This window comes from Suricata suricatta, chromosome 7 (assembly GCF_006229205.1).
Source record: "Suricata suricatta isolate VVHF042 chromosome 7, meerkat_22Aug2017_6uvM2_HiC, whole genome shotgun sequence".
NCBI lineage: Eukaryota > Metazoa > Chordata > Mammalia > Carnivora > Herpestidae > Suricata > Suricata suricatta.
This window is the reverse complement of record NC_043706.1, coordinates 110045261-110072056: the sequence shown is the minus strand read 5'-3', so window position 1 is coordinate 110072056 and position 26796 is coordinate 110045261. Positions and strand designations below refer to the sequence as shown.

Below are 26796 nucleotides of genomic sequence, written 5' to 3'. Positions count from 1 at the left end.
CTTTTGACAATTTTGAATCTTCACTCTTCATTTCTTATTTTAAATATCACCCATGGGGGAAAAATAATAAAATCTAGGCAAGCTTTTTTCCCCTTACTTATACCTAATAATATTTTTCAACTTTAATATGAGCTTTACTGTTAGAATGTGTATAGTCAAGGATTAAAATTTATGCCACTATAGACAAAGAGATGGTTCAGAATTTTCCATAATTAAAAATGAAAAACTCCATGCTGATTCTTACCATTTGCAAAAATGTTAAATAGTTAAATTGAAGCCTGAAACGGTTAATTTTATTTTGTAGATTAAATTGAATGAGGGGCACCTAAGTGGTTCAGTCAGTTAAGCATCTGGCTCTTGATTTCAGCTCAGGTCATGATCTTGCGGTTCAGTTCATGGACCATGTCAGGCTCTAACCTGAAGGCGCAGAGCTTGCTTGGGATTCGGTCTCCCTCTCTGTCTCTGCCCCTCCCCCGCTCACGTGCATGCGCAGGCACCTGTCTTCGCGCACCACTCTATGTCTCCCTCAAAATAAATATATGAACTTAAAAAATACTAATACATTTAGCTAAGGTTTCTTATAGAAAACACTTCTGGAGACTAAAAAGTAGCTGAATGACACTTTTGAAACGTCACCGCAAATGTATACATATATTTCTATTGAAGATAAATTAAAAACACTCATTGTTGAATTCGTTTTTCACTAATGCTTTGTTCTGAATACGTCTGCTTTTCCCATTCTCTGCTTATTTGAACACTCCAAGGCCTTTGATACTGTGACTGAATTCGGAATGTCACTGGGAACATGGAGAGTGGTTTCCACGAGAATGACTAGATGATAGTAAATGCCTCGTTATACAACATCCACACAATTATACTATCAAGGCCCACCAATTTTTCACCAGTAGAGCTTTCAACATTTAATCTCCCATTGTCTTTCTTGTGGAAGCAATTAAAAACTGCCTGATCTATCCAAATTCCAGTAACACTGAATCTTGTAATAAAATCTTGTAGTATGATACTTTCAAGCTTTAAATGAAATGGCTACCAACTCTCCACTCAGTTCTTCACCATGGAGGTCTTAAGAGGAAAGATCCAGTCTATACAACTTAGGTCTACAGTGCAATTTTGCCATCTGGTAATTTGGCGGGGATGAGCAGGTGACCACCAAAATTCATGCTGCTCCTTCCATGGTGCTTGGTTCTTAGAGAACAGTTTAATTCCCTAGCCCACTTGCTTCTCCAAACACTGTAACATCTTGCTACTGGTGGGATGTAAATAACATAGAAGCTGGGGGTTGGAACCACCACAGATGGAAGGAGACTTAGTCCTCCACTGACCGTGTAAAGGGAAACCTTGCTGAGAATATTGCAGGAAACATTACTGCAGCTAGAAGAAACTGCAATTGCATGAAGACCTTAAATGTTTGGGTTTATTTTTTATTCTAACTAATGCAAGTAAGATTTCAAAAACATATGTTTCATGTATTTATGTTTACTTTGCTTTTATACCTTTCAGATTCTTCAGGGGGATTTAAAATTAGTAATATTTTAATTATGTTTTAAGGCTGTTTCACTGCATAAGAGCAGATCTGGAAAATTGAGATAATGTGGTAATACAAATGTATAATTATGGATTCTTTCGATTTTTCACTCTGATAGGAAACCCTATATTGAGGAGCTGCAGCAGAATACTTCATCCATGACATAAAGCCAGATGAAGGGAGCTCACGTAAGTCAATTTGCTACTTTTTCCCATTAATCATTACAGATTTTCTTCTGAGATTTGTTTATTTTTCTAAATTTAAGAGCAGCAGGGGCACCTGGGTGGTTCAGTGGGTTGGGAGTCTGACTTTGGCTCAGGTCATGATCTCATAGTTGGTGGGCTTGAGCCCTGCATTGGGCTCTGTGCTGACAACTCAGAGCCTAGGGCCTGGTTCAGATTCTGTATCTCCCCCTCTCTCTGTCACTCCCCTGCTCATGCTCTTCTCTCTCTCTCTCAAAAATAAACATTAAAAAAATAAAAACAAAAAATAGCAACATTAGGTTTTTAAAAAGGGACTAGTAACACAACAACAGCAAAGACATATATCTGGGTTTATAGATGAAAAGTGGACTTGAAGTAGCCTGGTGGCCTTATGAGTCAATAAAGATGCATAAGAAAAGACAGTACTTGATTGGAAGGACCAAAAAGTGTGGAATGGATACCCGTAGGTAATCATGACTTTTTTTAAGAGTATGTGTTATAACAATCTTTATATCTTATAAAATCATTGTCTCTTCCTTTATTCAATGAAAATATGATTATGATTTTTAAAGGTTTTTTTCACAAGACCCTTACCTGAAGAGTTATCCATTCTGGAAAGAAAATTTAGAACAAGCAGGACAGTGTTTTGAAAGTCAGTAAAGTCGCTGATGAAGGGGGCTCTATCCCCATTAACAAGCATTCTTGGTGGCAGCCCCTTCTGGAATTCAGATGTTCTAATCAAGGTTGTAGGAAAGAGGAATGCAGCTAAATATTTCACAGCCACACACCAATTTCTTCCAAAATCTGCTTCTGGTTTAGAATAATACTCCAACCTAAGAGACAAGTGGAAACATGTACTATTAAAATTAGTCCACTTAGAATTTCAGCCTCATTATTTTTTTCTGGTTTTAAGTTTTGATTTAAATTCCAATTAGTTAACATACAGTGTAATATTGGTTTCAGGAGTAAAATGTAGTGATTCATCACTTACATTTAACACCCAGTGATCATCACAAGTGCCCTCCTTAGTGCCCATCATCTATTTAGCCCAGCCCCCACCCACCTCCTCTCCAGCAACCCTCAGTTTGCTGTCCATACTTGAGTCTCTTATGGTTTGCTTCCCTCTCTTTTTTCTTCCCTTCCCCTATGCTCATCTGTTTTGTTTCTTAAATTCCACACTCCATCCACATCTTTGCAAATGGCAAGACTTTATTCTTTTATATGACTGAGTGCTATTCCATTGTATGTATGTATGTATGTATGTATACACACCACATCTTCTTTATCCATTCATCAGTCAGTGCACATTTGGGCTTTTTTTCATAATTTGGCTAAAAATCATCTTCTGGAAACAAATTGATAATGTAGTTTTTAGTTTTAGAATGTGATGGTTGGGGTGCCTGGGTAGCTCAGTTAGTTAAGCATCCGACTTCAGCTCAGGTCATGATCTCATGGCTCATGAGTTCAAGACCCACATCAGACTCTGTGCTGACAACTCAGAGCCTGGAGCCTGGTTCAGATTCTGTGTTTCCTTCTCTCTCTCCTCCTCCCCCACTCATTTTCTGTCTTTCTCTGTCCATCAAAAATAAATAAACGTTAAAAAAATTTATAAAAAAAAAGAAGGAAGGAAGGAAGGGATGGAGGGAGGGAATAAGGGAGGGAGGAAAGGAGTGACAAAGGGAGGGAGGCAGGGAGAAGAGAAAGAAGAGAGGGAGGGAAGGAGGGAGGCTGGCTGAAGGATTCCTGATGTAGCCATAGCAGCAGCTGCAGGAAAACTCTAAGGACTGTTGATCCACTGCTCTAACTCCTAGGATCAGGAGATGCTGATCATACCCGCCTGCCTGCTAACCTACCAGAGAGCAAGGGAGAAGAGGCATGAATGACATTTTGTTTACTTTGGTGACCACCATGTGACACAGCTCTCCCCAGGATTTAAATAGTATTCATAAAAGAAGTGAATATTACATTTTATTTCTGTTTAATTATACATTGAAAAGGTGGTTGCATTTTTTTTGTTTGTTTAATAGCTTTTAATATCTTTTCAGAAGGGAAGAAGCACCTTGGTAGTTATTGACCTCATAAAACTAGTTTGTAGGCCACATACATTGCAGGCAATGGAATTTACACGTAAGAGGATCAGCTACAGAGTCACAGGAAATTTCAGTACTAGCCCTGCCATTCATTAGCCGTAAGATTTTAAGCAAGTTAATAAACAGCTCAACCACATACTCATGATTTAGGAAAAGGAGCTATTTTGAAATGAGATATTACATTATGATACTTAAGGAACTTTCTTTTACTTATTGCACTTGAGATATAGTAGCTATTAAAAAATTCATTTAATGGGGCACCTGGGTGGCTCAGGCCATGACCTCGGCTCAGGTCATGATCTCACGTTCATGGGTTCAAGCCCCGCATTCAACTCTGTGCTGATAGCTCAGAAGTTGGAGGTTGCTTTGGATTCTGTTCACTCTCTTCCCCTCCCCTTCTCATGCTCTGTCTTTCTCTGTCTCAATAAATAAAACATCAAAAAAATTTTAAAAATTCTTTTAAGATAGTCATTTGTTGACATCTAAATAGATCAAGTAATAAAGATAGAATTTCAGAGAATAAAAAGAGTTAATGAAAGCAATTTTCTTGTTATAATGAATGAGGAAAGTACTTATAATACTATCAAAAAATTTTTAAGCACTATGCTTTTGACCAAAATCGCCATATAACTATTTAAAACTATTCACCAAAAAATTCATATGCTCTGTGATCTTGGAGCAACTTTTAAACAAAGTTGGCCTATTAAAAATATGACACTCTTCCAAAAGTAGTTCCATTACATAAATAGGAATAAATACAATAAATTGTCCGTGACCACAAAGGACAAGAAATTGACCTATAAGAAAAAAATTTCTATGATCTCCTTGAATTTTAACTAACGTCTTTCTTATGTTTCTTAGGCACAAAGTTGCATTCTGTACTGATTTATCCTTGTATATGAACCTGAAACTCCTGGAAATGAAAAAAGTACTCTAGAAAGATGATATGCTATCAGTCAAATCTTGCGGTTGGCAATCCCAGCCTTAAATCCTTGTCTGAAAATCTCATTCCTATTTCCTGTCATCAGAATAGAAAGAGCAGTTGAGTTACAACGGTTGTGGTGGCTGCAACCTCAAATCCAACCACTGATAATGCCAAGGGAGGAAACTCCATTGTCCAATTTAATACCTAGTTTTTGAAGCCATACCAATAGGTAAAGGAGGAAATCTGCTACTAGGTAATTCACGTACCTTACTGCATGACGGAGTCAGTGGAAGAGACAACCATGAAATAAGAGGTCCTCACTTATTCCTGCCTGAATTTGCCAGTCTACTTATACAATGCCAAGGACCTTGATTTTTTTTTTTGTTCCTGTCTTTGAACCATGCCCAGATTTCTACCCCCCATCTCTCTCAAAGGGGTTGATTTCACCCCCAGATAATGTGCACTTTGTGGTGTTTCTGTGAGAGTTTTTTGAAACTTCCGTTTTGAAACCAGTTGACTGAGTAAAACATATTGTCTTTCATAATGTGAATAGGCCTCATCAAATCAGCTGAAGGCATGAATAGAACAGCTGACTTAATAATAATAATAAAATAATAAAATAACAAAAGCTGACCTACCTTAGATTAAGAGAGAATTCTTCTGGCTGAAGGCCTTCTAAGTGGAACATCAGCCCCTTCTGGTTTTATAGTTCTGTCAACCTTTGAACTCAAACTGGGCATCAGCTCTGTAGATAATGGATTTCCTGGCTTCCATAATCTCATGAATAAATTCCTTATAATAGGTGGGTCTGTCTGTGTATATCTGTCTCTCTATCTCTCTCTCTATCTATCATCTATATATTATCTATCTCCTACTGTGACTCTTACTCTGGAAAACCCTGACTAACACAGTATCATTCACAAGTAAACACAAATCATTCTTCCACCTTCATATCTAGGTGTATAATAACCTCTAGATGTACATGTGCAGTGGCTTGATAGTCTTTTCAGCTATCTTGTGTGCTAATCCTGGTGGTAGTTGATCTTTTTCCCTAATTATGTACCTACCATATTATGTGTCTGTGGTCAAAATAATGAGGATAATTTCTTTTCTTTTTTTATATAGAGAAATTGGTTGTATGTTTTATTTGTTTCATTGGCTAGCTGTTTCATTAGTCATTGGTTGATTGGTGCAAGATTTTATTCTCAAAATTTTGCCCTTTTCTTCATAAAACAAATAATACACCTCATCATTAAAGGACCCTATAGCTAGTATTTAATAAGAGGATTAACAACCATTTTAGAAGAATAAAAAGGCATAAATAAGGCCAAAAATCATTTACCGTATTAAATAGAACTGATTTGGGGTCCATTCTTACCGATCTTCAAATAGTTTGCCAGCCTTTTCCAGGGTTGAGACATGTGCAGCCCAGAAGTACTCTAACAGGTCTTCAAAGCTGCTAGAAGGATACTGTAAATGCTGTAGCAGAAGAGAACCTTTTTTATATTTTAGAAAATACAACAATTCCTCTCCCTGCAGTTTCATCTTACTCCCATAGATAATTTAGAAATATTCTACATGAGAGGATTTTATTTCTAAGAATTTTCAGTGACTAATACTTCATACAGTATAATAAATATCTATTATAAGTTATAATATTGAATGCATCTATAAGAAACAGACTGCAACAATTTTCCTAAGAGTCAGTATTTTATAATAGTCAAGAGGATTTTGTTTTTGGATTGTAAGTTGTTTTTCTGCCATTATAGTAGAAATTACTACAAAATTTTAAGATTAAGAAAAGAGAGAAATTTTATCAGAAATTTACTTCACTCATATCTAAAATGGTGAGATAATAATCTATAGAACTCGTTACTCTATTTTTCATTGCAGATCTAAGCTTTATGTCAATGTTTAGCTGGTTTATAATTTGCTCATTGAATATTTGGTCTTGATTGCCACATAATTATTTAGTTCTACCAATATATGATCATTTGTTAATTTAATTAAAATAAGTTAATTGACTGCTCTAAAAACCAACTCCATAATTGTATTTCTCCCACGAGTTAACCCTTGGTTGACATAGTTAACCAGAACCATCTTTTCATTCAGTAAGATATCTTTGTGCCCTCACATTTGTGTATAATTTATTTGAAATGAGTGGATAGACTTTGTGTTAATACTGTATTGGCTGGGAGGGTATTAATGCCATGTAACACCCTGTTGCAAAATTATAATACACTCTGCATAACAATTTACATTTTTCATACCTAGGAAAATATTATATAATACACAAAAAAAAAACTAGAAGAAAAGCATTGCACACAAAAGGACATTCTCTTACCACCTCCTAAGAAAATAAATTATAAAATTTAAAACACAACCTGGTAAAAGGCATTCCACTTGCTCATTATTTCAGGAAAGGATGACTGACAACTAGAAACATTAAGACAAAACTTTGTCTCATCCTTGGGCGGTGGCAAAAGCATGACATTGTCTGATGATATCCCCATTATGCCAGAATCAACTGCAGCAAGGAAGGGTAATGCACACAGAAAGTAATTCATATCTGAAAGAGCAAAAAACATTTTATTACCACAAGCACTAACAAATGTGATAGAGAATATTTTCAAGTAATCTGTAAATGAATGAGCAAACACTCACAGATCCAGAAACCTAAAAGTTAATCACTAGCAAAAAATAATAATAATCTCCCTAAGGATCATCTACATAAGTTAAATATGATTTTGTTAATAATCTTACAATCATAAATAAGCATAGGCTCAGGGAGACATCTTTAACATTTTAAATAAAATTAATTTCAACATTTAGTATTAATACTATTCAATATTTTTTTCAAAGCATTAAGTAAAAAAAGGAAGAAAGTTATCTATTTGTGCCCAGAATGATACACCTCTAACTGAGGTTTCATCATAAAATGTAATTTTTAAGAACATTTTAATGTGGTTATAGTGTTGACATTTTGGTCTTTGTATTTAGCCAAGTTTAATGTGTAACCATGGTAACACAAAGTCTTTGTTCTATATTAAGTATTTAAAGCAAACATTTTGGGTAAGTGTTGACAATGGGTCTTTGGATAATTAAATTGACAAGAAACAAAGGGTTTTTCTTAAATTTCACTCTTAACATAACTGACTCCTGCAGATTTAAACATTCCCTTTTTTAGATGGCTATAAAGCTTATGCTGACTCTTACTAGTGAGGCAGAAATTTTTTATCATAGACACACATTTGTGAATGCAGTTCTATGCCCCAGTGGAGCAGCTGATACTCCAAACTACTAAATCAATCTAGGCTTAAAGAAGCCTGAATCCTAGTGCTGGGCCCGTGACTACTTGTGGATCTTCAAAGAACAAGTCAGTGCAATATTAGAAAAATGCATAAAGGTGTATGTGATATGTGTCACTCTAAGAAAGTGAAACAATATATTCTTGTTTCTAGTTATTGGAAAATACCTCAAAGAAACTGTGTATGAATCAGTTTTATAACTAAAGCATAAAATAGAATTAAAGAATTAGAAAATACCTTCTAATTATTTTAGTATTAAATATATGGCTGAAGCCTTGGATTACTGATTTGATGAAATCATTTGTAGTAGATTGCTCTGACATGTTTATGGTTTAAAAACATTTGGTTTGAGCAAAATGAGAAAAAGCCTTATTTCCTTGTTCCCTCATTTCTCATTGGGAGACTCCCCCCACTCATGGAACCTCTCACCTCACTTGCCAGTGCTGGGCTTTCAGGGGCTGTGGGCCTTTACAGGTCCCTGTAGTCCTTCTATTAAAGATGAACATGTCTTGAGGAATTATTATTGACATTGTAGCTGTTAAATTCTAGAATGTGGCCTAAGGACCACAAGGTATATGATGAAATAGATTCCTTCTTACAAAGAAATAGTATTGTTTTGTCTCTGTCCCTAAGATTTTGGGTTGAATACTTTCCTTGGGGGGAAAGGTTATCACTTGTTGTGCAATTTAAATGAACCTACCAGCCCACCAACTGTCCACAGAGATACACAAAACATCTCCAGATTCATAACCACAGTCTTTCCTTCGGCTGGGATCAGCTAATCTTCCTAGAACAGAAAGGGTATGGGGATTATTTATTATACACTAACATTAATTCCTGAATATCAATAAACATTTTGCTTTAATTTGATCTCTTCCTCTTGCATTGATCTTCAACAATTCTCTCCTACTCAGTCCTCTCCTTTCTTTTTCCTGTCCCTTTCTCTTTTTTTTAATGTTTATTTATTTTTAAGAGAGTGAGAGAGACAGATAGCAAGTGGGGGAGGCACAGAGAGAGAGGGTTCTGAAGCAGGTTCTAGGCTCAGAACTGTCAACACAAGGTCAGATGTGGGGCTCAAACCCACAGACCATAAGATCGTGATCTGAGCGGAAGTCAGATGCTTATCCAACTGAGCCACCCAGACACCCCTCCTTTTCCTGTCCCTTTCTTAAGCACACACACATACACTCACACACACACACACACACACACCCTACACTCAATCACATGTGCCTATACCATGCTGTTTCCAGGTTCTGTCCTTTGGCTTAACTTCCAATATTTTTAAATCAGAATAGCATTTCTCATGGTAGACCTAAACATTGGTATGTTTTTTAACTTGGGCAGTTATTTTCAATATGCAGCCAAGCGTGAGAAACACCGCTTTAGCTCATTTTTTTTTTCCTAGTAGATTTCATTTCTATTTCCCCACTAAAATTTCATCCAGATTTCAAGTCTCAGTTTAAATTCATTTTTTCCTGATTACTCCAGCTGACTCCACTCTGCCTTTTGTTTTGCACTTTTAGCTTTTATCCAAGATCTGTTAGTCATTGTTTTCCATTTAATTTCCTCTATCTTTCGTGGTTCAGTTGTGTTGTGAATTGTCCGAAAGTATTTATTCACACCCCACCTCCCCACTGCTCTTCGCAAATACTGGGCATTTATTAGCTCATCCCTGGATGAGTTTAACTCAGTTTAATTAATGAGTTTGATCCTGATGTGTGAATGTAATGGAAGAGTAAAAAGGGCATTAAACTACTAGCCTGTTTAGACTCCATCTCTCCCCTGAGGCTGGCATGCCTCCCATAGTAGACTTTATGTTGGTAATGTCTCTGGGGCCAGGGTTGTTTTGACCCCAAAGAAAGCCAAGTAGCCTTGGGTCTCAGGACATTCCCTGACAAAGATGGATGACTTGCCAACCTTGGTGGCTCCTGAATATGACCACTGCTCAGACCTAAGATAAACCATAATTCCCCTATACTTTGTTTCCATCAGAATAGAACAGTTTCCTTATTGGTGCTGTTATCAGTATGGAGGAGGCAGGAGACCCCACTCTCTTTCATGAACTTCTTCATTCAGCCAGAATAAAAACATCCTTTAAATTTATGAACCCTTGGCCCACAACACATCTCCTAATTAAAAACCAGAATATATTTTCAAGAAGAATTAATAATTTACAGAGAAACATGCTCATGAACAAGATGCCTCTCCTTGTCTACCTATCCTTTCTTCATGTATAGGCAATCACAATTGGAACTTCAAAAAATTCAAGTTAATTTGACATCGCCTTCTGTTTTTAATGTATATCCTTTTGGCTGTTTTGCTCATCTAAGTGTTTAGGATGGTATGTGACACCTAGAAGGAGTTCAATAAATACTTGTAGAATATTTAATATATTTGATATGAGGTCTTTTTCTTTATTTGGCAACTATGCCTTATACGTCACTGTGGTTTCTAGTTAAAACAAAAAATACATAAAAGAAGGATTTATGAAGGAGAAGAAATAGAGAAATATGGTTATGAGGGGGAAAGAGGAAAAAGAAAAGAACCAATTTTCAAAAACACGGTATGGTATATACAGTCTTATTTCCCAATTACTATATGGTTATATTGGTAAATCATTAGGGTGAAAACAAGAGTCACTCTTACCTGTTCTAAATTGCCAGCCATTCTGGAGAGGTAATCCCCATAAAATATTTTGTTCATTGTCTGCTACAAGGTTTTCAAAAAAGCTGGCTGTCTTATTCACTAAGATTTTATACATCCCCATTCTCTCAGAGTATACCCAGGGATCAATAATGTACTTTCCGTTCTCTACCTTGTAGTCACTGAACTGACCAGCACTCTTCATCCACAGGGGGGGATACAGATCTGAGAAATCGGATCCTGTTAAAGAAACAGAAAAGAAAGAAGCTAGTACCCAGGCCCAAGGAGGAAGGAAAGCCATGGCTCCAAAGCTCCAGATTGAGACTGTGACAAGACTTTTATTGGGAAATGGAGGAATGATTTTTTTTTTTTTTTGGTGCAGGCCAGTCTTCCTGGAATAAAGGCTATGTTATTCTCTCACACTTACAGCAAGGTCTGCTATGTGACTAAGTCCTGTCCAATTGATAGGAAGCCAAAATGTGATGTGGCAACTTTCAGGAAAACCTACTTAAATGACAGTTTGTCTTTTCTTATTTGTTCCTTCTTCCAACTGCTGGCTGGAATACCTTGAGGCTGACAAACCCTCAAGAAGCGTGGCAGAACAATAACATAGAAGAACGTAGGTCTCTAACATTCATGGAACTCTAGACTGCTGACTTCCGGACTACAGTTGCTAAAATAGAAATGAAATTTTATCTTCTACAAGACAATTTTTTTTGGCAGGATTTGTTGCTACCTGGAGAACCTAATCTAAACTGACACTCTATGTATGTCTTTTGAAATCTCTCTTCCTCATTTTTGTTCCTTAACTGTATTGTAGAAAGTGTTACATACTAAACCCACTAATTATTACTGTTTCAAGTTGTTTGAAATTTGTATAATAGTGTAGAAAATTTGGATAAGATTATCAAATAGAAAATTTGTATTTAAATTCAAAGCACAAACACTAAAGCAACTCCATCTATATTTGTGTTTGAGGCTCATGCATACATGCAGTAATTCAAGTTCCAAAAGATCAATATGAGTGCCAACATCCTAATTCATAATATGAACACCGAAGCTGATCAGGATCAAGGCACTGACCCAGAGTCACTCAGGATCGGATGGAAAAGCTTGCTCCCAGGTGTGCCTGAGGTCAAAACTAAGGATTTTGTAAGCTATGCTATAGCATGCCATAAAATAATGCTGCAAATAATATTATTAAAAAACTATTTAGGAAAGAGATTGTGTTTAAACAATTCAGCATTTTATTCATGTCAAGGCTTTTGTCAGGATTCTTTTCCTATAATGCTGTTTGAAAAGTAGAGGGGGTGCTGGGATGGCTAGGTTGGTTAAGTGTCTGACCAGTTCAGGTCATGAGCTTGTGGTCCACGAGTTCGAGCCCTGTGTTTGGCTCTGTGCTGATAGCTCAGATCCTAGAGCCTGCATTCAATTCTGTGTCTGCCTCTCTCTGCCCCTTCAATCTCTCATGCTCTGCCTCTCTTTCTCTCTCAAAAATAAATAAAAATAATTTTTAAAAAATTAAGGAAAAGAAAGTAACTGCCAGAAAATTAAAGCCAGAAGACATGTATCCTCATTTCAACCTTGTACTAGCAGTGTGAACTTGGGGACTCTCATTCTAAATTTTTTCTGCAAAACAAAAATAATAAATCCATTCTCTACTTCCGCATAGTCATTGAAGAACTTAGATGAGAAGACACAGACTAGAGGAATAAGAGTATAAAACCATGAAAAATATAATCACAAAGCCATTTTTATTAGAACAAAACACCAATTCATTCTTAGAATTATTTATTATGTTAACAGAATCAAAGCTCAGAATTAAATACTCCAGTAGAAACAGAAATATTTTCCTTGATAGTTTTGACATTCCTCATCCTGTGGTAATGCAATTTCATAATCTCACAAAACAAACTGTGAGATCATGACCTGAGCTAAAATCAAAAAGTGGACACTTAACTGACTGAGCCACCCAGGCAGCCTAACTTTTAAATTTTTTAAATTTTAAATAAAAACTTTTAGAAATTTGTATTTAAGTGTATCTACTTCCTTCCAAGCATTGATTTAGCTGCACCTCACAAATCTTGATGTATTGTGCTTGCTTTCAGTGAATACAAATCCTTTCTAATTTACATTCTGCTTGTTTCTTTAGCTCATGAGATATTTAAAAATGTTTTAAATTTTTTATTATTTGGGAGGATATTCCAGGTATCTTTTTAAATTGATTTTTAATTTAGTTCTATTCTCCCTGGAATGAGTTATGGTAGAGAATATATATCACCTATTTTAAATTGTTTTATATATTAAGACTTGATTTTTTTTTGATGACCATTTGGTCTACCTCAGAGAATATTTCAATGGCACTTGAAAAGACCGTGTGTTCCTTCAGTGCTGAGTGTACTGAAAAGGACCTCAGCAGCAGCATGACCACGTTTACCTCAATGCTAAGAACTTCTGTTTGTTCTTCCATCAAGGTCACTAAATGTCCCAAGTGTAAAAACAATGCCATGATTATTCATTAAAAGACCTGGGAGATATGGCTTAGGAATTCTGTATTTCTCTGTTAAAATACCAAATCTGATGACTTCTTATGGAAATGTTGAGTCCCTTTATAGTTCTAGTCTGAGAACAGTTCTTCAAAAACACATGAATCAAGGCAAGCTCCTGAGGTCTGCATTCTGCTTTGAGCAGTTTTCTCTGCTAGACACATACAGATGTCCTTTTCATGTTTAGTATCCAATGCTTTAGAGGAACACCTGCAGAAAGCCCTGTAGGGCTTTTATTATATTACTACATGCACTTCTATAAACCTCCCCATGTTCATTGTCCATCACTTATCTTTATACTGAGAATAAATAGTATAATGAGTAGTAATTTGAGGTACAATTGAAGTTGAAGACCTCTTTGTACTGCACAGAGATAAATAACTTCTTAATTTTTTATTTTATAGTTAATTGTCAAGTTGGTTTCCATATAACAACCAGTGCTCATCCCAACAAGTGCCCTGCTCCATGCCTATCACTCGACTTCCCCTCTCCCACTACCCCACCAGCCAGCAGTTTATTGTCAGTACTCAAGAGTCTCTCATGGTTTGCCTCCCTCCTTCTCCCCAACTATTTCTCCCTTCTCCCCCCACCCCCCATGGCCCTTGTTAAGTTTCTCCTGTTCCACTTATGAGTGAAAACATATGGTATCTGTCCTTCTCTGCCTGACTTATTTTACTTAGCATAACACCCTTTCTCATTGCCATGTAGTATTCCATTGCATAGATAAACCACATCTTCTTGATCCATTCATCAGTTGATGAACATTTAGGCTCTTTCCATAATTTGGCTATCGTTGACAGTGCTGCTATGAACATTGGGATACATGTGTCCTTATGCATCAGCACTCCTGTATCCCCTGGGTAAATCCCTAGCAGTGCTATTGTTGGGTCACAGGGGAGTTCTATTGTTAATTTTTTGAGGAACCTCCACACCGTTTTCCAGAGTGGCTTCACCAGTTTACATTCTCACCTAGTGTAGAAAGGTGCCCATTTCTCCACATCCTCGCCAGCATCTATAGTCTCTTGATTTGTTCATTTTAGCCACTCTGACCAATGTGAGGTCGTATCTCAGTGTGGTTTTGATTTGTATTTCCCTGATGATGAGTGATGTTGAGCATCATTTCATGTGTCTGTTGGCCTACTGGATCTCCTCTTTGGAGAAGTGTCTATTCATGTCTTCTGCCCATTTCTTCACTGAATTATTTGTTTTTCAGGTGTGGAGTTTTGTGAATTCCTTATAGGTATTAGATATTAGTGATTTATCCTATATGTCATTTGCAACTATCTTTTCCCATTTGGTCCATTGCCTATTAGTTTTATTGATTGTTTCCTTTGCTGTGCAGAAATTTTTTATCTTGATAAGGTCCCAATTAGTTCATTTTTGCTCTTTATTCCCTTGCCTTTGGGGATGCATCAAATAAAAAATTGCTGTAGTTGTGGTCAAGGAGGTTGCTTCCTGCTTTCTCCTCTAGGGTTTTGATGGTTTCCGTCTCACATTCAGGTCCTTCATCTGTTTTGGTTTATTTTTGTGTATAGTGTAAGAAAGTGGTCTAGTATCATTCTTTTGCCTGTTGCTGTCCAGTTCTCCCAGCACCATCTGTTAAAAAGGCTGTCTTTTTTCCATCGAATACTCTTTCGTGCTTTGTCAAAAATTAATTGGCCATACATTTGTGGATCCAACTCTGGGTTCTCTATTCTATTCCACTGGTCTACGTGTCTGTTTTTGTGCCAATACCATACTGTCTTGATGATGACAGCTTTGTAGTAGAGGCTAAAGTCTGCGATTGTGATGCCTCCCATTTTGATTTTCTTCTTCAATATGACTTTGGCTTTGTGGTTGCATACAAATTTTAGGATTGTTTATTCTAGCTTTGAGAAGAACGCTGGTGCAATTTTGATTGGGATTGCATTGAATGTGTAGATTGCTTTGGGTAATAATGACATTTTAACAAAATTTATTCTTCCCATCCATGAGCATGGAATATTTTTCCATTTATTTGTGTCTTCTTCAATTTTCTTCATAAGTTTTCTATAGTTTTCATCATACAGATCTTTTAAATCTTTGGTTAGGTTTATTCGTAGGTATTTTATGGTTTTTTGTGCAATTGTGAATGGGATCAGTTTCTTGATTTCTCTTTCTGTTTCTTCATTATTGGTGTATAAAAATGCAACTGATTTCTGTGCATTGATTTTGTTCCCTACGACTTTGCTGAAGTCCTGGATCAGTTCTAGTAGGCTTCTGGTGCACTCGGTCGGGTTTTCCAAGTAGAGTATCATGTCATTTGTGAAGAGTGAAAGTTTGACTTCATCTTTGCCAATTCTGATGACTTTTATTTCCTTTTGTTGTCTGATTGTTGATGCTAGGACTTTCAACACTATGTTACACAACAGTGGTGAGAGTGGACACCCCTGTTATGTTCCTGATCTCAGGGAGAAAGCTCTGTTTTTCCCCATTGAGGATAATATTAGCTGTGGGCTTTTCATAAATGGCTTTTATGATGTTTAAGTAAGTTCCTTCTATCCCGACTTTCCCGAGGGTTTTTATTAAGAATGGATGCTGTATTTTGTCAAATGCTTTTTATGCATCTATCGAAGGAATCATATGGTTTTTCTTTTTTCTTTTGTTAATGTGATGTATTACATTGATTGATTTGTGAATATTGAATAAGCCCTGTAACCCAGGAATGAATCCCACTTGATCATGGTAAATAATTCTTTTTATATGCTGTTGAATTCGATATGCTAGTATCTTATTGAGGATGTTTGCATCTGTATTCATTAAGGATATTGGCCTGTAGTTTTTTGTTGTTGTTTTGTTTTTATTTTTGTTTTTGCTGGGTCTCTGGTTTGGGAATCAAAGTGATGCTTGCTTTGTAGAGTGAGTCCATAAGTTTTCCTTCCATTTCTATTTTTTGAAATAGCTTGAGAAGAATGCTTATGAACTCTGTTGTAAATGTCTGATAGAATTTCCAAGGGATCTTATTCATTGGGAGATTTTTGATAACTGATTTGATTTCTTCACTAGTTATGGGTCTATTCAGATTTTCTATCTCTTCTCGTTCGAATTTTGTAGTGCATGTGTGTTTAGGAATTTTTCCATTTCTTCTAGGTTATCCAGTTTATTGGCATATAATTTTTCATTGTATATCCTGATAATTGCTTGTATTTCTGAGGGATTGGTTGTAATATATCCATTTTCATTCGTGATTTTGTCTATTTGGATGCTCTCTCTTTTCTTTTTGAGAAAGCCTGGCTTTTTGAAAAAACTTGGCTTTTTCTTTATTGAGAAGTCCAGCTAAAGGTGTAACAATTTTGTTTATTTTTTCAAAAACTGACTCTTGGTTTCACTGATCTGTTCAACTGACTTTTTGGATTCTATATTGTTTATTTATGTCCTGATCTTTATTATTTCTCTTCTGCTTCTAGATTTTGGGTGCTCTTGCTGCTCTCCTTCTAGTTCCTTTAGGTGTGCTGTTAGATTTTGTATGTGCGCTTTTTCTGCTTTCTTGAAATCAGCCTGGATTGCACTATATTTTTCTCTTAGGACTGCCTTTCCTGCATTCCAAAATGTTTGGATTGTTGTATTTTCATTTTCATTTGTTTCCATGTATTTTTTAAATTTCTTCTCTAATTGCCTGATTGACCCATTTGTTTTTTAGTAGGGTGTTCTTTAACCTCCGTGTTTTTGGAGGTTTTCCAGACTTTTCCCTGTGATTGATTTCAAGTTTCATAGCATTGTGATCTGAAAGTGTGCATAGTATGAACTCAAGAGGACTGCTTTATGACCCAGTATGTGGTCTATCTTGGAGAATGTGCCATATGCACTCAAGAAGAAAGTGAATTCCATAGCCTCAGGTGTAGAGTTCTAAATATATCTGTCAAATCCATCTAGTCCAATGTGTCATTCAGGTCCATTGTTTCCTTAGTGATTGTCTGTCTAGTTGACCTATCCATTGCTGAAAGTGAAGTACTAAAGTTCCCTGCTATTAGCACATTCTTATCAATAAGACTATTTCTATTTGTGATTGTTTTATGTATTTGGATGCTCCCGAATTTGGCACATAGACATTTATAATTGTTAGCTCTTCCTGATGGAGACACCCTGTAATAATTATATAATTCCCTTCTTCATCTCTTGTTATTGCCTTTACTTTTAAATCCAGTTTGCATGATATAAGTATGGCTGCTCCAGCTTTCTTTTGACTTCCAGTCGCATGATAGACATTTCTCCATCCCCTTACATTCCATCTGAAGGTGTCCTCAGGTCTAAAATGAGTCTCTTGTAGACAGCAAACAGATGGATTTTGTTTTTTTATCCATTCTGATATCCTATGTCTTTTGATTGGAGCATTTAGTCCACTTATATTCAGTATTTTTATTAAAAAATATGAGTTTAGAATCATTGTGTTCCCTGTAGGATTCATGCTTGTAGTGGTGTCTCTGGTACCTTGTGTTTCTTGCAATATTTCTCTCATAGAGCCCCTTTAGGATTTCTTGTATGGCTGGTTTAGTGGCGATTAATTATTTCAATTTTTGTTTGTGAAAACCTTTATCCCTCCTTCTATTCTGAATAACAGGCTTGCTGGATAAAAGATTCTTGGCTGCATATTTTTTCTGTTCATAACATTAAAGATGTCTGCCATTCCTTTCTGGCCTGCCAAGTTTCAGTAGATAGGTCTGCAACCACCCTGATGTGTCTCTTTGTATGTTAGGGCATTTTTATCCATAGCTGCTTTCAGAATTCTCTCTTTATGCTTATATTTTGCCAGTTTCACTATAATATGTCATGCAGAAGATCGATTCAAGTTACCTCTGAGGGGAGTTCTCCATGCCTCTTGGATTTCAATGTCTGTTTCCTTCCTCAGATTGGGGAAGTTCTTAGCTATAATTTCTTCAAGTACCCCTTCAGTCTCCTTCTCTCTCTCTTCTGGAATTCCTATGAAAGGGATATTGTTCCATTTGATTGCGTCACTAAGTTCTTGAATTCTCCTTTCATGCTCCTGTATCAATTTCTCTCTCTTTTTCTCAGCTTCTTCCTCTTTTTCTATAATTGTGTCTTCTAATTCACCTATTCTCCTCTCTACCTCTTCAATCTATGCAGTGGCTGCCTCCATTTTATTATGCACCTCATTTATAGTATTTTTAAACTCATCACAACTATTTTTAAGGTCCATAATCTGTGTAGCCATAGCTTTTCTTGTGTCTTCCATGGGCATTTTTCAAGCCCAGTGATTAAATTTATGACAATTGTTCTAAATTCTTGCTCAGTCATGTTGCTTATATCTGTTTTGACCAATTCTGTAGCTGTCACTTCTTCCTGGAATTTCTTTAGAGGAGAGTTCTTTCATTTCATCATTTTGGCTAGCTTTCTGTCTCTTGTAAGTTTTAAAAGCTTGTTATGGTCTCTGCACCTGCAAATACTGCTATATTTTAGGAGGCTCATTGACTGTCCAGGGTCTGTCCATTCACGAAGTGTTCTTTTAATGGTGTCACTTGGTCTCTCTTGTTGTGCCTTTGGTTATTCTATTTCCCTACTCATAGTGATATTTGGGACTCTCCACCATGTGTTCTTTGGCTTGTTTGTTGAGGTAACCCTGGAAAGGAAAGACAGACAATCAAACAGGGAATAAAAGCACGCAAACACACAAATCAAACAAACAAGCAAACCAAAAGAGGGGAAAAAAACCTAAAACCAAAACAACAAACAACAAAGGATCGCCTAAAAGCATAAAACCAGAAATCTTAGCTACAAATAAAGAGTAGGGTGGAAGCAGTGCTGATGGAAGAGCATATACAAAGAGAGAAATGATAGGGGTGGGGAGAAAGATAAATTGAACACTGACCAGGCAGATAGACTAAAAGGCTATGAGCCTGTCTTCTTAGTGCATTCTGTCGATTTTCCTCCCAGACTCTTGCAGTTCAGCATCCTTTGGCTTCAGCCCTTCTTTGTTTGAGAGGTGCAGGCAGGAAGTATGGAATTCTCTGTTTCTCCACCATCTTGCCTCTCCTCAACTTCTTAATTTTTAAGACATGAAAATACTGAGATATACTGGACAGTTCAGCTTGGCTAATTTATCCACATGTTCACAGTAACCAGAACTTCCTCAACTGGACACAACCAGAGGATTGTCTAGGGCTTGCCACCTGCTGAGAAGCTTTAACCTCTCTCATACCAACTTGGTCATGTCTTCCCCCAGTCCCACCCCACCCCCTGCACCTGCTCCATGCATAATATGCAGGGCAGTAAAGACTTCCAGTCATGTATGTTGCCAGGGAAAGAAATGAGCCTGTAAGTCCCAGCATGCCCCAAACTTTAGGTCATGGGTTGGGTCTGTGCCTCCTTCCCACCCAGCTATGGTGAGGCTGGGACCCTGGCAGGAGAGACCCACCATCATGAAGCCTTTGTACTACTCTGGTAATACATTTTTTTCCTACGTGTATTATAAACCACACGTACCAGCTAATTATAATTTTTGCTTTAAACAGTCACTTATATGCCGAGAGCCATTTCTGAAGTCAGGCAGGTTTGCAAGGCCTCCCACCATCAGATGGCGACCATCATCTACACCCACTCAACCCCCACTCAATTTCTGCTTAAGAACTGACCCCCAAGGCACCTGACTGATATCAGGAGTAACTTGCCTTCTTATGCTAAAAATATGTGAATTGTATCTTATGAAAAAACTTATAGGAATTTCTTCTTTTGTGATTATAGGAGCAAATATTACATTTCCAGAGAAACCTGTTTTTCTTCCCCTTGAGAAAACAGGTTATTGACCCCTGCTCACAAAAGAACTAACTCTTGCCTTTGCTATGCTAAAAACATTGCCTTGTATTTGAATGCTAAAGATATCTTCCTTCCCTTTGTGATAAGCATGTAGTCACCTACTTGAATCACTATTGATAAAGATTATGCATGAGTCTTCCACCAATCTATGTTCTGGGAAATTTTTACATGCTGAAGAATTTGTCATCAGAAATCATTGTCTAAGGCAATTGCCACTCCTGTTTTGTACCCCATACATTTTTTCAATAAATAAAGCTGACTCTCTGATCAGTGCAAAGATGCCTGCCTGGTGAGCAGAAAGAAGCCAAAGCTCTCTTGCTTTTTTTCGCTGACACTGTCCATCCTTCAGGGGAACCCTGGACCTGCTGGAGCTGGATTCTAGCACTTATACTTTAAAGGTGTTTTTTTTTTTAATGAGGAAGAATGTCTTCCATATTTTCTGCATAAATGCATGTCCAGCGCCCTTTCTTTTTGGGTACTGTTAAGCTTCAGTTGCCTGGAAGGCTGCTGCCTTGCTCAGCCTATTGGTGTCTCTTCATCTTATGCTTATCTAGGTTGCATCAGGGCCTAGACTCCAGGGGACTCTCTGCAGATTTCCGGAGTCCTCTCTGATACTCTCTGGTGCAAGTGCCACCTGCCTGGCCTCCCTAAACTGTTCTCCAATTTCTGCACTCAGTAATTGTCATGCTCTGCTTGGGTCCCCCTGGGACCCAAGGAAAGTGCCTCACTGCAGGAAATCTGGGCACCTTGAGAGCTCATCTGGTACATTCTGCTTTTCTCAGGGATAACAATCCTGGGTTGCCTGGTACTGTGTCCCAAACCATATGTGCTGTTTATTTTGTTGTTGTTGCTGTTGTTTTTCAGTTGTTTACAAAGGGAAGACAAGTATCAATTTATCTAACATGGTTAGAAGATGATAATGTTTAAACTTTGGTAGATATATTTTATCAGTGTTAAGAGTAGTTCCTTTATATTCTCCGTTACTAAGTTTGAATTTTTCTTTAATCATGAATAGATGTTGAATTTTATCATATTTTATTTGTGCCTTTCTTTGGATAACTGCATTTCATTTAATCTATTAGCATGATAAATTGCAGATGTGACTTTTTCTAATAATTAATCCTTGCATTTTTTAGTTACACCTGAGTTGTTGTGTTTTATCTCTTTTTAACTCTTATTTGACTCAGTGTTATCATGTTTTGCTTAGGATATTTGCATCTATATTCATACGTAAAATTTTTAAAAATTTTTTTCATGATACTTTTTTCTGTTTTTGTTATTAGGGGTATTGTTTCTAAAACAGCATTGTCCAATAGAACTTTTTGTAATGATGGAAAAGTTCTATTATCTGTGTTGTCCAGTGTGATAGCCAGTAATCACAGGTAGTTGTTGAGCTAACAATTTAAAAATGTGACTAGTGGCTCAGTCAGTTGAGCATCTGACTCATGATCCCAGGGTTGTGGAATTGGGCTCTGCTATGCGGGAAGACTGCTTGGGGTAACTCTCCGTCTCTCTACTCCTGTCCCATGCTTGCTTGCTCTCTCTCTCAAATTAAAAAATAATAAAAGTAATGATTTTTTTAATGATAAATAAAAAGCCAAAATGTGATTGGTGTAACTAGGGAAATGAATTTGAATTTTGTTTGATTCTAAATAGTCACATATGGTTAGTGGTTACTGTATTGGAAAGCACAGCTCTAAACAACAGTATTCTCACTTAATCCATTATTCCCTGATAGAGCTCAAATAAAGTCAGAATTATACGCTTCTTAAAAATTTGGCAAAACCTGCCTTTACAATCTGTTTCTTATGTTTATGTGCTTTCAAATTACAAAATATACTTCATCTTAAGTAAGTTCTGGTGTTTTTCTGTGAATTTATCTATTTTATCAAGTTTTCCAGTTTAATTGAATATAAATGTAATGACTGTTGCTGGGAGCCGCACCGGCCTTGCTGGACGACACGGTCACAGTAAGGAAATGGCAGACGTAGCACGGCTCCTGCCACAGGTGACGGAAACTGGCATCTCCTTCTGTTAACTGATTGCTCATGTAAAATTAAGCCTGTTGCTATTGATTAGGCCTCACAGTGTTCCAAATCAGACCGATATTCCCCAGATACCTCATGGGAAGAAGCATATTCCTACCTCTGTATAGAGGAAGTTAAACAAAGCACTGCAGATGTTTGTCCAACTGTTCTTCTATTGAACTTCACAAACTTAAGACATGGATATAAAGGGGGTTAAAGAACACAAAAATAATGTTTACCCTGGCCTGGAGATAAAAAGCCTAACTTAGGAAATAGAAACAAACAAGGCCCAAATAATAAAGGCCCAAAATCTGGCAAGACAGGAGATAAGAGATGATAGAAGGAAGAAGATGATGCCAGGCTGGACCAAGTAAGAAACTGCGTGAATGTCTCTTCATTTTTCCTGTCCGCCACTACCCCTTCAGGGAGCCCTGGACCAGCTGGAGCAGGCCTCCGGCAGACAGTCTCCTATCCTAATAATAATAATTTATTTTATAAAGATTATTTTATCTGATATTATAGCAAACAAGAGCCAGGCACAAGTTACTGCGCATACATATGCTAATTTGGTGCCCATTGTGAGGATAGGTAAGAGTAGCTACAACTTAAACTCATATGCAAAGGCCGGCTGGTCTAGGGGCTCCTATGGCGCTAAGACCTTCAACATCAAAGAACAAGGTTGACAGAAGGTTTACTTACTAACCATCACGAATACATTCTCCCTCTTGTGAGCCAGACAGAATACCTCCTAGCATAGTTTATGCATGAATCTTAGCATTATTGTTATAAAATGTGTTTGCTATCTGCTTCTCACTGAGAACATCCTGCTATCTTCTTAGTTGTAAGATTTACTACTGGTTCAAACAAATGTGTATGTTATCTGCTTTTCACTGAGAATATCCTGTTATCCTACGATGTGTAAGTTACCTCATTGTAAGTAGAATAGTTTTGAAGAAATGCCTCTGTAAAACCTGTTTCTGCACCCTTTTCAAAGTATCTTTATCACTGAGAATTATTTGTAAAAATTCCACTTTTTGATGTCATAAGTCTATAAATAAAGGCCCAAAATCTGGCAAGACAGGAGATAAGAGATGATAGAAGGAAGAAGATGATGCCAGGCTGGATCAAGTAAGAAACTGCGTGAATGTCTCTTCATTTTTCCTGTCCGCCACTACCCCTTCAGGGAGCCCTGGACCAGCTGAAGCAGGCCTCCGGCAGACAGTCTCCTATCCTAATAATAATAATTTATTTTATAAAGATTATTTTATCTGATATTATAGCTATAAAAGCACTTCTGTTTATCTATTTCTAGCATCTTAATTTTTTTATTTCATTTTTGTCACACATCACCAGAATTATAGACTTTTCTCTACTTTAAAAATACAGCCTCCCTCAATTATATATAAACTCATTCTCCAACCCCTCCAGCCTCCATAATGTTGATATTCTCTACCATTTTCATTTTGGATATGTATTTTTAAGTCATGTTTATATATAAATATATGGTATATAAAAATGTGTATATGTGTAATTATATATTTACAATATACATTATACACTTACATACTTTCATCATTTATCTTTGACATTTTTCTAAGGCAAATTTTCTAAGACAGGGGTGCCTGGGTGGCTCAATCAATTAAGCGTCCGACTTCAGCTCAGGTCATGATCCTGCAGTTTGTGGGTTCGAGCCCTGTGTTGACTCTGTGATTACAGCTAGCTCAAAGCCTAGAGCCTGCTTCACTTTCTGTGTCTCCCTCTCTCTCTCTGACTCTCCCCTGCTCACACTATCTCTCTCTAAAAAATAAAAAATAAAAAACTAAACACACACACACACACACACACACACACAAAACAACAAAAAAGGAAAAAATTGTCTAAGACAAAATTTTCATAAATATTGCAACATCTCCTGGGTTCATCTTTTCTCTTGATTAAAATGCTTAATCCCAAACTCACTCAGTGCAGGTCTTTGTGCAAAATTTTAAAGGCTTCATATTTTAGGAAAAAATATTTAATTATGTCCAGAAATTTAATTGACAGTTATTAGCTATAAAATCCTAGGATCTAAGGTTTTCCTCCAGTATTATGGAAACACTACTCCATTGTTTCGTTGCATGCAGTTACTGGTGAAATATCTAAGATGTGTGATTATTACATGTGACTTGATATTTATCTGCAAGTTATCAGAGTGTATCATGATTTTTTATATTCTTAAATTTATTATTATATATCTAAGTGTGAGTGCCACATTTCCCCCCTCCTTTTTTCCACTTTACATTGTTTTTCATAATTTTTAAAATTCTGGGACATTTACATTTTTATCAAAATATCCTAAAACATTCCCCCCTTTCCCATTTTTTTCTGTGGATATTAGCACTCTCTGTATTTCTTAGCTTTTATTTTGACATTTTCTTTCTTTGTCTTTTTTCATCATTAGAGAGTTTCATCATCTGGTTTCCAATTTTGTGAAATTGTTCCTCAGGAGTATCCATTCTGGGGGCTCCTGGGTGACTCAGCTGGTTGAGTTTCAGACTTGAGCTTGTGGTAGAGTCCTCTCCCTAAGGAATGTAGTGACAAAAGACCTAATATAAGGGTAGGCAGCCTGGATATGTGCATATGTGACACCCCCCATGACCCTGTAACATGACACCACCCAATCAAACTGTATGTTTATAAGTTACTCACATATGGCAGACAGAGAAGTAGAAAATGCATAAAAAGCTACACCATGAGGCGTTCAGGGTTCAGTTTTCCTGGTACAAACCCTCTGAGCCTGTGTCAACATGGGTAAAGTTGCTTCCTGCAAAGAAAAGCCTCTGTATCATGAGAGAATCCTGCTACATTTCTTGGGGGCTTGTCCGGATTCAGAGATAGTGCGTTTCCACCTCCTTTGCCACCTGGATAAGAACCTCAGAGCACCAGGAGAGGCAACCTCACCTGGCACTAGCAGACTGCTTGACCCGTAGGAGACTAGCTCCTCCTGGTGTGCCTGGGTGAGGGCCCCATATGTGCATATGGAACCCATGAAGCCCAGGAATGAGCTCAGGGAGGGCTGCCTCTCAGACTGGTAAGAACCTAGGTTCATTTTGGTAGTCCTGCCCCTAGGAGGCAGAAGGGGAGCTGATCATCTCCCAGTTTCCTAGTAGTTCCATAAGAAATAAGTAATGAAACCGCAACTCTAAGGTGTTGAGCACTGGGTGGAGGGTTGGAGTCGCTGTGTTACTATATCTGGGGACTTCTGTCTCATTCATTTCCTAGGTCAACTGTCTCTCATTAGTCCACTTCAGAACGGGGACTTAAAGAAATATTCCCAAGCAGTTGACCAAACTCCCTTTGTTTCAAGGAAATTTCCTGTCTTCTCTGGACTGACATGAGCTCCCTAATTCCACTAGTGGGAGGCGGAGTGGGGGGGAACCACTGGAGTTTGTTCTTCTGTCTGAGCTGACAAGATTTAAAGCTGGGAATTCTCTTTCTCTGCCTTCTGCTAGCACCTCACCTCTTCCGCCTTCCCTTTCTGCTCTTCATGTTTCTGCCCCGCCTGAGGCTCAGCCTGCAAAAGTGGCTCCTCAATGCCTCAGGCACCTTTGGCTCCTCCTCCCACCCTAGATGTCTAGGAGCAAACACCACCCACTTCAGAGTTCTAGGTAAAAATTAACCATTGGGAAACAAATTTTCTGAGGTGGACCCAAGTAAAACATATTCAGTGTTTAAGCTAATATATGTTTGTTGGTTTGAGATAGACCTGTTTATCAACATTAAATTAAAAACCTTTTATTCTACCTGGGTTTGCTGAAGGTCAAATAAGCTCATGTTATCTCTGTTCCAGTTTATTAGCAAAAGGATGATTTAAGGTAATGGTTAACTTTGTATGTCTCATAGTTTTCATGGGTAATTGTTAAGGTAGCTTCCAAAGTGTCTGGTAACCTAAAACGTTAAAGTTTTGCTTGCATGATAAAATGGCATTGGATTCATTGGATATCTAATGAGATAAGAGGCTAAAACACTAATTACTAGATGTGGATTTGTGCTTTTGACTTATTGCAAAAAAGGACTATTTGGGTTTTACAAATGTGTTTTGTGCTTTATTAAGATTTTACTATGGGAAACCTGCTTTGTGCTTAATTGATAAATTTACCACCTAAAAAAAATTTCAATGTAACATATAGTTCACAATTGGTTACTACTTAACTTTCACAGGAGACTAAAGTTTCTAAGAGTTAAAATTCTGCTAAATGTAATTAAGACTGAGAAAAATAAGGAAAGTAATTATGTATGTAAAAAAGTCAGAGATATGAAAGAAAGACATAAAATATAAAAATACACTTTTTGTTGAAGGTAAAAGAAAGTAATTTTGTCCTAAATGAGACTGGCTGTTTGGAGAAAAAGAGGCATAGGTCAAAATCTGAAAGCAAAGGAAAGTTGTAGGTTTGTGAAGGGATATCTTTAGAAAGAAATTTTATATGTTGTCAGGACAAACTAAAGTTAAAATAAGTGATTTTTAAAAGTACACTAGTATAAGATTAAAATTCTGCTTTACTTTGTTAAAAAGGCAAAGTTTTCTTGTATTGTTGGCATGGTTTTGATTAAGAAAAAAAAAAAAAACAGAGGTTTCCCCCACACACACTTTGTCTGCTCACAAAGATGGAGACAAAAATATGATTTTAACCAAAGGGCAGGGCCTCAGGATGGCACACCCTTTTGAGTTGTTTTACTCAAGCC

General features: G+C 37.1%; 1 protein-coding gene across 1 annotated transcript in view; it reads right to left on the bottom strand.

The window, feature by feature from the left end:
• The window catches only part of LOC115295333 (protein LEG1 homolog), a 34124-nt gene extending 8962 nt beyond the window's left edge, over window positions 1-25162 (bottom strand). Inside the window, exons 1-7 of the mRNA XM_029943223.1 lie at window positions 25015-25162; window positions 18071-18106; window positions 10719-10955; window positions 8770-8856; window positions 7146-7330; window positions 6140-6240; window positions 2341-2579 (exon numbers count right to left, since the gene is read on the bottom strand). Coding sequence (XP_029799083.1) covers window positions 2341-2579; window positions 6140-6240; window positions 7146-7330; window positions 8770-8856; window positions 10719-10955; window positions 18071-18106; window positions 25015-25162 — 1033 coding nt within the window. The remainder of the gene's footprint in view (window positions 1-2340; window positions 2580-6139; window positions 6241-7145; window positions 7331-8769; window positions 8857-10718; window positions 10956-18070; window positions 18107-25014) is intronic.
• Window positions 25163-26796: the final 1634 nt, after the last annotated feature.